Source organism: Mytilus galloprovincialis, chromosome 4 (genome assembly GCF_965363235.1).
Source record: "Mytilus galloprovincialis chromosome 4, xbMytGall1.hap1.1, whole genome shotgun sequence".
NCBI lineage: Eukaryota > Metazoa > Mollusca > Bivalvia > Mytilida > Mytilidae > Mytilus > Mytilus galloprovincialis.
The window spans coordinates 1,554,989-1,566,268 of record NC_134841.1 but is presented as its reverse complement, the minus strand read 5'-3'; the positions used below and the strand labels follow the sequence as shown (position 1 = coordinate 1,566,268).

Sequence of the window (11,280 nt, the reverse complement as noted above, 5' to 3'; positions counted from 1 at the left end):
TGAAAATTAAAATAACAAAATTACTGAACTCTAATGTAAATTCAAAACGGAAAGTCATTTATCAAATGGCAAAATCAAAAGATCAAATCTATCAAATGAATGAAAACAATTTTAAAATTTCTGACGTGGTACAGGCATTTTCATATAGAAAATGGTGGATCAAACTTGGTTTCAAAGCTATCTAACCTCTCCCTTGAACGACAGTCGCATTGCATTCCATTATTTTGACTATATATGAGAAAAAAACAGTATTTGTCTGTTGGTCTCTTGTGCAGAGTTGTCTCATGTGCTATCATATCACATCTTCTTATTTAAACATAATAGGTAAAAATGTCAAAAATTGCGGTGCAGCAGTCCAAAGTAAAATCACTAAAATACTGAACTCAGAGGAAAATCAAATCGGAAAGTCCTTAATCATGGTAAAAAATCAAATGACAAAACACATCAAAAACGAATGGACAACAACTGTCATATTCCTGACTTAGTACAGACATTTTCAAATGTTGAAAATGGTAGATTAAACAATATCTTGTTATAAGTTTAATCATTTTAAACGAATAACTAATAGTATAAAGACATTTTATAGACAAAGTACATATTAAGTAAACATGAAAGACAAGAACAACAAAAGCTAAGGCTCCGTGCAAAAGACCTTACTTTCAAAGTAATGTGAAAGCTTTTCAAATTACTTGGATTCAATATAATTGAATTTGATGCGACTGCCATACAAGTAAGATGTTTAACTAGCTTTTAAACCAGGTATAATCTACCATTTTCTACATAAGTAAATGCCTGTACCAAGTCAGGAGTATGACAGTTGTTATTCATTCGTTTGATGTGTTTGAGCTTCTGATTGTGAAAGGAACAATTTAACAGAACACAAAAACATCTACTAACTACGAACACATTCATTGATTTGAGTGTCTGACGTCAGAAAATTTTATACGTCACATAAATTTGTCGTTCAATGTGCATACAAACGATTCTAAAATTTTACATAGGCAATGTTAGCATACAGGGTTAAAAAATCAAAAGTATGTGAGAATAAATTTCAGAAATAGACCGAGATGTAAACTAGTCCAAAAGTTATAAATAGAATTTATAAGAATCCACAAATAGTTAATTCCACTACGCGATTGAATGATTTTGACGTTTGTGGTTCAACGTATATAGTAATTCATAATAGAAATATAGAGTCACGTTATAACAACAAAAGAAATACAAAAAGTCGCAATCAATAAATAAATTTATCTTCATACTATATAAAAACGTGGTATGTCGAATAGTGGCTTATCAAAGTAACCCAACCTTCAATACCGTTTGCATTTAGTACCTATACTCACATTGGTTTATACATACAAAAAAAAATGTAAACACTACCAACTTTTTAGCTTTATTATATGAATTTAGTTCATTCGTTCATCAACAATTTCTCCTTGTTTTGAAACCTTTAAGATTTCCCCTTAGCACTGTGTTGTTTTTAAAGGGATGTTAAACCACTACTAACCATGTATTAAAATAAGCCCCGCCTACTAACATACTGTGGTATATACACGGTCTCTAAGCAGTTGATTTTAACCAATCATATTCCTAGAAATGAATTGGAGGTGAGATAAAGTTAAATATGACTTCTTACTAGAATTTGACATTGACGTTGGACTGAGAACATAATCTTACGTCATCGACAAGATGACTATAGCCTCCCAATTATGAAATTTCCATCTCTATGCACTTACATGCCAAGAACGTCTGCATATGTAGTGTATCAAGTTAACACGCTATTCTAGAACGTACATTTATTGACGTGATTTCCTTCATAGAGGGTCTCTGATAACTAGGAAGCTATCAAACTGAGAATTCTCAGATCTCTTCAAATATTTTCCGGCCGTCATGAATGTTGGTTGACCATTATGTATTATCTGCTTCACTGATAACGACCTATATGTTTAACGACTCATGGAACAAGATCTGCTTCCTATTCGGGAGCATCTGAAATAACCACTTGTTTATGGAGTTTTTCGTGTTGCTCATTCTATGTTATGTTTTGTATACTATTGTTTGTATTTGGTCGTGTTTAGAGCTGGCGTTGTCAGTTTGTCATCAACATCTGAGTGTGAAAATTCCTTTGGGATATGTCTCGCCTCTCTTGTATCTCTAATAGCAGTTTATCCTTCGTGGAGTTTAATAGATGAACTTTTTCTATTAGTCTTTTCAATTCACCATTTAGTTGATCACATACACATGTGTGTGTCTTCCTTTGTTGCTTAATGTTCTTCCCATGTGCATCAACTGAAACATGTTCATTCATCAATAACGCGCTCATGTTTTCAAATTGCCTTGAAAGTCTTAAAATTTCTCCATGAAACGTATTTTTATAATAATACAAACAGTACGTTGTTTTATTAAATGGACAGTTCATATACAAGAAGACTGACGGGAATAAAGTAAATATAATCTACTCCAAAACATTTTCATAAGTTTTACTAGGATCTACCATAAACATTATAAAAGAGGGGCGAAAGGTACCAGAGTAACAGTCAATCTCAAAAATCGACAATAACCTGACAACGCCATGGCTTAAAATGAAAAAGACAAACAGACAAATAATAGTTCACAAGAAACAACAAAGAGAACTAAAGACTGAGCAACACGAAACCCACCCAAAAAATGGGGGTGATCTCAGGTGCTCCGGAAGGATACGCATATCCTGCTCCACATTAGACACCCGTTATGTTGTTTATGTTGTGAGCAGCAACCCTATGTCAAGGAAATCATGTTAGGAAATACAAGCGCAGGAATATCGTATCTATAAGAAGATACATACTCAGTATGCAGGCGCTGCTGTAATGTTGCTACATAGAAATGGAAAGCTCACAGTTGGGGAGCTGAAATCATCTCGTTTGTCGTAAAGTTTTTTTTTAACCGACCATTACTGTAAATTTCTAGATGTAAGTCAACATATAAGGCAGACTGTGTCTGCTGTATCCTTTATCTCTGGGATAGATGCGTTCAACAAAGTCACCAATTCTTGAATTATTTAGTGAGAGAACATCATCTATTTAGCGGAAAGCAAATTTAAAAGATATTGGTAAATTTTTATGTTTCATCCCAAGAAGTTCCTGAATGTAAGTCAGTCTCATAATGATAATGAAACAAGTCGGCAAGAAGAGATGCACAATTGGTTCCCATTGGAATGCCGACAGTCTGTTGAAAAACATGTCCTTCAAGCGTAACAAATATGTTGTCAATCAAGAAATTAAGCATCTTGATAATGTCATTCTTATGCATTTTTAATCAATATGGGTATCAATTTTTTCCAAATTTTGAAGTGTTGGATTAATTATGAGAATTGAGAAAGAAGGCATAATGAAGTTATTTATGAAACAAAATCATACACATATTTAATAAACTAAAAGCACATTCATGAACATCGCTTTAAATTATTAACCAGCCTAGTCTTCACCACGTAGCAAATACATAAGGGGCATAATGACAAAGAATGCTTTTTCAATGTACATATAAACGTTTTCTAAACTTAATGTTTGTATCTGTTCGAATTGTAAATACCAATTTGCTATTGTATTGTTATCATCTGAAATAAACAGATGTGGATCCAAACTGGTTCTATTGAAACTGATGAGGTTATTTGAATGAATTTTAATTGACATGCTTATTAAATGTGAATTGTATATCCCAAACACTGGCCATACTTCCAAACCACGTGACATATTCAGTTTACTTCCGATGTATATATTCTGATTTTCTGACATGAGCATGAACCTTGAACTTTGAAGTCCCATGGTGATATGTCCTTGAATCCATTCTGGTGTTTGTTTAAAAACACTGACATCAATCTTTGACGATATTTCATCTGTAACTTCTAGACAAATTCCAAATGCATGTTTACATCTAAAAGCCTTCACTGTTAACATTTGATTATCATAAACGTCTTTTACCAGATATTCGACAGTTGATGCCAGTCCAAATTCAAACAATAGCGTGCCATTGTCATTTACATTTGGATGAAATAGATTTAGTTTGAAAATAACATCAATGTAATCCGTATGACCAGTGAAACATCGGTTCCCATAAGCCAATCTATAATGACTTGAAGAAAGGAAAGCAAGTTCATTGATATTTCTTCTCTGTCGTGGTGTGTAAACATCTTTATCTGTTTTAATTGTGTCTTTGTTATCTAAAATAAGAAAAATAGAACAAAATCAAATTTCATTCATATTAGACAATGCATTGTCGACACACATGTCGAAAATCATGAACAGTGTTCAACCCTCAAGCAGGTAAATGTTTTAAAACTATCATGCAAAATCAATGTAAAACACATGTGTGACATTTGCTTTAGCACTGTTAGCATAACCTAAAATATGCTATTTGAGTCATTTTCGGACATTTTTGGTTTCAAACGTCTTTTGTCAAGTGTTTAAATGTCATTTCTTTGTTAGATATTTTTGTTTTTGATATATTTACAATGGTTGATATGTTTTTAAAAAATGCCTTTGGTTTATGCATAGTTATAAGGAGTTCACAAATTTCTAAATTTGAATGATCTGAACAAAATTTACTATACAGAAGACAAACCAACAAAAGAATATTTGAATTGCAATATTATTAAATATATCATTAATTTTATGAATACAGAAGATACAGTTAAATATGCCTCCTAATTAGAAATTGACATTGATGGTTGGCTGAGAACAAAACTTTACAACAACGAAAATATGATTATAGCCTACCAATTTTATAATTGCCATCTCTTTGTAGTAACTTACAACAACGTCTACAATTGTAGTGTATATCTCCCATTTAACACGATATTCTAGAGCTTACATTTACTGACGTGATTTCCTTCATAGAGGGTATCTAATAACTAGGAAGCTATCAAACTAAGGACTCGGAGTTGTGAGCTTTGAGTGATATCTTCAAATATCTTAAGGACGTGATGACTGTTGGTTGACCATTACGAATTGAATATCTGCTTCACAGATAACGACCTATATATTCAACGACTAATGGAACAAGATCTGCTTCCTATTCGGGAGCATCTGAAATAACCACTTGTTTATGGAGTTGTTCGTGTTGCCCATTCTATGTTGTGTTTTGTATACTATTGTTTGTATTTTGGTCGTGTTTCGAGTTATGCTGGCGTTGTCAGTTTGTCATCGACATCTGAGTGTGAAAATCCCTTAGGGATATGTCTCGCCTCTCTTGTATCTCTAATAGTAGCTTACCCTTTGAGGAATTTAACAGCTGAACTTTTTCCTTTAATCTTTTTAATTCACCATTTAGTTGATCACATACACATGTGTGTGTCTTCCTTTGCTGCTTAATATTCTTACCATGTGCTTCAACTGAAACATGTTCATTCATCAATAACACGCTTATGTTTTCCAATTGTCTTGAAAGTCTCAAAATTTCTCCATGAAACGGGATGGAACATCCTGAAATTTCTAAAGTTAGAATAAATTAGATTACAAGTATGTATATAATTATCTAAAAATAGAATGTAAGACATGTATCAATAAAAAGTAAAATCACAAAAATACTGAACTTAGAGAAAAATCTAATTGGAAAGTCTATAATCACATGGCAAAATCAAATAACAAAACACATAAAAAACAAATAGACAAGAACTGTCATATTCCTGACTTGGTACAGACATTTTCAAATGTAGAAAATGGTGGATTAAACCTGGATTTATAGCTCTAAACCTCTCACTTTGATGACAGTCTCATCAAATTCAGTTATATTAACAATGATGCGTGAACTAAACCGACATATTAGATAAAATAGTCAAAATATTCTAAATAACTTGCATTCCAAACGGTGTAAGGAGCGGTTTTAAACGTGGATTACGTTTGATACGTGCTGAAGACCTCATCTTAGGCTGCTTTGTCATTAAAAACGCTGTTCATGTGCTTTTGGTTTGTTAAATGTGTGTTTGATTTTGTATAATGAATACATTACGCGATTTTCTCACTTCTGATAATAGAGCCAACAATTCAAAAATAAAGACAACAGTAGTATACCGCTGTTCAAAACTCATAAATCCATGGACAAAAAACAAAATCGGGGTGACAAACTAAAACTGAGGGAAACGCATTAAATATAAGAGGAGAACAACGACACAACATTAAAATGTAACACACACATACACACACAGAAACGGACTAAGCATTAGACAAAATCCTATGAAAATAACAAATATAACATCAAAACCAAATACATGAATTTGGGATAGATAAGTACCGTGACACGTCTTATAGTAATGTGAATTCACACTCAAAAATAAGAGAAATCAAACGACATAATGGAAACACAACGTTAAAATGTAACACACACAGAAACGATCTATAATATAACAATGGCCATATTCCTGACTTGGTACAGGACATTTTTAAAGGAAAAAATGGTGGGTTGAACCTGGTTTTGTGGCATGCCAAACCTCCCTTTTTTTATGGCCATGTGAAATATAACATTAAAATGACAACACAACATTACAGGACTACAATACAAATAAAAAGAAGAACACAATTGACAAAGAAACACACGAATAATAGCTAACAAAAGGCAACAAGTTTAAAAAAAATTTAATACGCCAGTGCTTTTTGTCCAAAAAAGACTTACTAGTGACGCCCATATACAAAAGTTTGAAAGCCTCGAGGACCAAAAGCTCAAAAAAAGTTAAAAAAAAGTTGTGCCAAAAACGGCCTGGATTTTCTGTTAGGTACCAGAACATCCCTTTTATTTAGAATAATTTATACTTTTGCAAACAGTAAATTTTATAAAATGACTAAACAAAAGATGTACATGATAACACTGAAGTATTAACTTATTACAGGAAACAATCGAAATGCATTACATAACCCGACAAAATGCAACACATCCGAATAAGTTCAAACCTCAACGCCAAGTGACGTCATATTAGAAATTGTAAAAAATGACAAAAAATGACGTCACATTTGAATTTGTAAAACAGATCATCAAAAAATGACAAAATGACGTCACATTTGAATGAATAAGATATAATTCAAAATTTTGAATACATTGATAACCATATTGTAAAAAAAGACTTAAGATAAAAACAATTCAAAATGCGCACCTTGAAGCATCGCCGAACGGCTTTGTAGTCTCCTTACAATTACCACGTTAACCAATTATGTCTTAATGGGTTAATCAACCTATTTTTACCAAACAACTATCATACATATATAAGTGTGAGGTTTAGCTAGCACAAAAGCAATCGGGAAGGTTTGATTTTAAATACTTTGTTTAATTACCTGAAGCTGACAGAGAAATTTCATCGTCTTTTCTAACAAATGTCGTCGTAGTTATCGACAAAATAAGAATAATGAAAGGCATTAACACAATAGCTAGTTTTAATTTGTCTTGATAAACCTCGTCATCCACAAAGACGGGCAAATATTTCTGGTTTTCAATATTCTTTATGTCATCAGAACCTTTGTTGATGTCATCGTCGCTTGATTCGTCCATTGGTGTATCTGCTGGATCTTCTATAATGCTACAATGTATGTGCAGGTATGTTGGAATTAGTTGAATTAGTTAACATTATAAAGAACTACAAAATTAATGTAAAAAATAAATAGCTTTAAGATTAGAGAAGTAATACATAAGCAACTAATATATTATACCGACAACTTACCCGCATCCTAGCTCTTTCGCTACTTATACTTTGAATTGTTTTATCTTACATGCAACATCTAGTAAACGCCAACATTGGTGTTAATAAACTCATAGATCTATACCAGGATAGAAATTTTGTAGTTTCGCAGACTCGAGGAATGTCTACAAAAGACTCATCAGTGACGTTTGAATCACAAAAAGTTAAAAGGTTCAAATAAAGTACGAAGTTGGAGCATTGTGGACCCAAAATTCCTGTAATTCTTCGAAAATATGGAAGAAGTATACCAATAAATGGTAATATGATAATACTTAAATAATACACAGAACACACGAATGTTAAGTTCGAACACAATAAATGTTACTCAACAAACCATTGATTCTACATATACAAAGACCTAGCATGGAGATTCAAAATTATTCCAAATTATTTTATTGATGCTGCATTTAAACATTGTTTGTACAGTGTTTGCATTTAATAAGGGTCATCTTTACTTTTGTTTTTCAAAGTCTGAACAACAGTTCCAACCTCGTGTTTACCATTGTCTTATCATTTATTAAGCGGTATCATCCTTTACAATGCAATTACCAATTGTTACAACCAGTAGGTTATACTTTATGAATTTTGGATCCTCAATGCTCTTCAACTTTGTACTTGTATGGCTTTATAAATATTTTGATATAAGCGTCACTGATGAGTCTTATGAAGACAAACACGCGTCTGGCGTACTGAATTATAATCCTGGTACCTTTTTTTCTTTAAATAAAAACCTGGATGAAATTTGTCTCCTTCCTATCATGAATATGACCTACCGAGTTAAGACTTTTTACCGGATTTGTTTTAACATAAGCAACACTCCGGATGCCACATGTGGAGCTGGATCTGCTTACCCTTCCGGAGCACATGAGATCACTCCTAGTTTTTGACGGGGTTCGTGTTGATTATTCTTTAGTTTTCTATAGTTTTCTATGTTGTGTCATGTGTACTATTGTTTGTCTGTTTGTCTTTTTCATTTTTATCCATGGCGTTGTCAATTTATTTTCGATTTATGAGTTTGACTGTTTTTCTGGTATCTTTTTGAGGCGTGATGCTCTTCAAGTCAGTAGTTCATTTGGCATTTTAGTCTTTTTGTAAACAAATGCCCGGCTGTCGTACAAGATTATATAAAAATCTTTGGTAATTTTTAATATAATGATACGAATAATGAACGATGTCTAGCTTAATCTTATATATATATTTATAACTTACAAACAAGGAGCTGTTATTCTTCTAATAAATTATGTTATCGTACATAATCAATTCTATTTTTAGATCATTTTATTACGTGATAAAATATCAAATATGTGTATGAAAATTTTAATAAACATTAATAAAATTTCGAAAATAATCAATTTTATTACTTACAACCAAATAGAAGTATGACATTTGGACGAAATAATTTTGAATATATCATTAATCTGTAAAAGTGTCAGACTAATAAATCTCATAAAACATACTTAGCTACATAAGGCATCATAAAACATACTTAGCTACATAAGGCATCATAAAACATACTTAGCTACATAAGGCATCATAAAACATACTTAGCTACATAAGGCATCATAAAACATACTTAGCTACATAAGGCATCATAAAACATACTTAGCTACATAAGGCATCATAAAACATACTTAGCTACATAAGGCATCATAAAACATACTTAGCTACAAAAGGCATCATAAAACATACTTAGCTACATAATGCATCATAAAACATACTTAGCTACATAAGAGTCCGATGAAACAAATACAGCATGATAAGTAATGTGCTTGTACACTAAAGGCATCATAAAACATATTTAGCTACATAACAAGAGTCCGACGAAACAAATACAGCATGATAAGTAATGTGCTTGTCCACAAAAGGCATCATAAAACATACTTAGCTACATAAGAGTCCGACGAAACAAATACAGCATGATAAGTAATGTGCTTGTACACAAAAGGCATCATAAAATATACTTAGCTACATAAGAGTCCGACGAAACAAATGCAGCATGATAAGTAATGTGCTTGTCCACAAAAGGCATCATAAAACATACATAGCTACATAACAAGAGTCCGACGAAACAAATACAGCATGATAAGTAATGTGCTTGTCCACAAAAGGCATCATAAAACATACTTAGCTACATAAGAGTCCGACGAAACAAATACAGCATGATAAGTTATGTGCTTGTCCACAAAAGGCATCATAAAACATACTTAGCTACATAAGAGTCGACGAAACAAATACAGCATGATAAGTAATGTGCTTGTCCACAAAAGGCATCATAAAACATACTTAGCTACATAAGAGTCCGACGAAACAAATACAACATGATAAGTAATGTGCTTGTCCACAAAAGGCATCATAAAACATACTTAGCTACATAAGAGTCCGACGAAACAAATACAGCATGATAAGTTATGTGCTTGTCCATAAAAGGCATCATAAAACATACTTAGCGACATTAGAGTCCAACGAAACAAATACAGCATGATAAGTAATAAATCATAATGTTTTAGTAAAGTAATGTAATCCTTTAGGGAAGAAGGAAACTATACATGTAACAAATTTCAGTATTAGATAACAACGCTGGATTTCGTGGTGAATACTGGTGCAGGTCATTAAGGGTCAATTTAAATAAACCTTAAAAAATAATTCTCTCAAGATAAAGTTGTCAATCATACAAACAAATGAAAGAAATGGAAAAAGTTGTTGTCCATTCGATGTGTTTTATCTTTTGATTTTGCCATTTGATAAGGGACTTTCCGTTTTGAATTTTCCTCGGAATTCAGTATTTTTTTATTTACTTTTTTTATCCTATCATGGTTTCCTTGATAGAGCTGCTCACAAGGATATATTAAACCAAGATTTCAAAATGGTAAAGTTGAAATCATCCCTTTGTAAAGTTTATGGACGCCATATTGAGTAAGTTGATTGTTATGGAATATCCGTTTCACAGATGACATCGGATATATTCCTGATGTCGAAACTACAATTCCGTTCCCTTTTCACGAATATGACGTACAGAACAAGACTATTTACCATGTTTGACAAACATGAGCAAATCCACGGGTGCCACATGTGGAGCAGGATTTGCTTACTCTTGTTGAGCACCTGAGATCACTCTAGTGGGGTTCGTGTTGCTAAGTCTTTAGTTTTCTATGTTGTGTCTTGTGTAGTATTATTTGTGTTTGTCTTTTATCTTTTTTAGCCATAGCGTTGTCAGTTTATTTTCGATCTATCAGTTTGACTTTTCCTCTTGTATTTTTCGTCACTCTTGTTAGTGCTTGTTGAATTTCTTACTGAGTTTTGAAATTAATATCGGGTTTAATAACTATTTGCTTGTATTTCTTTTTGAGTTGAAAGGAAAGTTTATAAAGTTGTTCAATAAAATTGATTAAAAAGAATTCATCATTCCGAAATAAGAAATTTTCGAGCTAATGAGAGTCTATAACATAGTTCAATAAGAAACAAAATGTTTTATAAATCAAGAAATCTAAATTAAAAATGCATTAATCCTTTAATATACATATTGATTAATATTTGAAATTTTAAGCAATGTTTAAGTTCATTTGAAATTTAAATTTACATGTATA

General features: G+C 32.2%; 1 protein-coding gene across 4 annotated transcripts; it reads right to left on the bottom strand.

Annotated features, from left to right (window-relative positions):
- Positions 1 to 3,362: 3,362 nt before the first annotated feature.
- LOC143071092 (uncharacterized) lies at positions 3,363 to 10,221 on the bottom strand. 4 transcript variants are annotated; one of them, XR_012976787.1, is made up of 4 exons: positions 10,140 to 10,221; positions 7,296 to 7,537; positions 5,247 to 5,465; positions 3,363 to 4,195 (listed from the first exon to the last, which is right to left on the bottom strand). XR_012976787.1 is itself a non-coding variant. In XM_076245186.1 (4 exons), exons 1-4 carry the CDS (start codon positions 9,646 to 9,648, stop codon positions 3,453 to 3,455), a joined length of 1,275 nt encoding a protein of 424 aa, XP_076101301.1. In that variant the 5' UTR covers positions 9,649 to 9,696; the 3' UTR covers positions 3,363 to 3,452. The 4 variants fall into 4 exon arrangements, 2 of the variants coding, with proteins under 2 accessions (XP_076101301.1, XP_076101302.1); XR_012976786.1 differs by lacking the exon at positions 10,140 to 10,221 and adding an exon at positions 8,906 to 8,955; XM_076245186.1 differs by lacking the exon at positions 10,140 to 10,221 and adding an exon at positions 9,578 to 9,696.
- Positions 10,222 to 11,280: the final 1,059 nt, after the last annotated feature.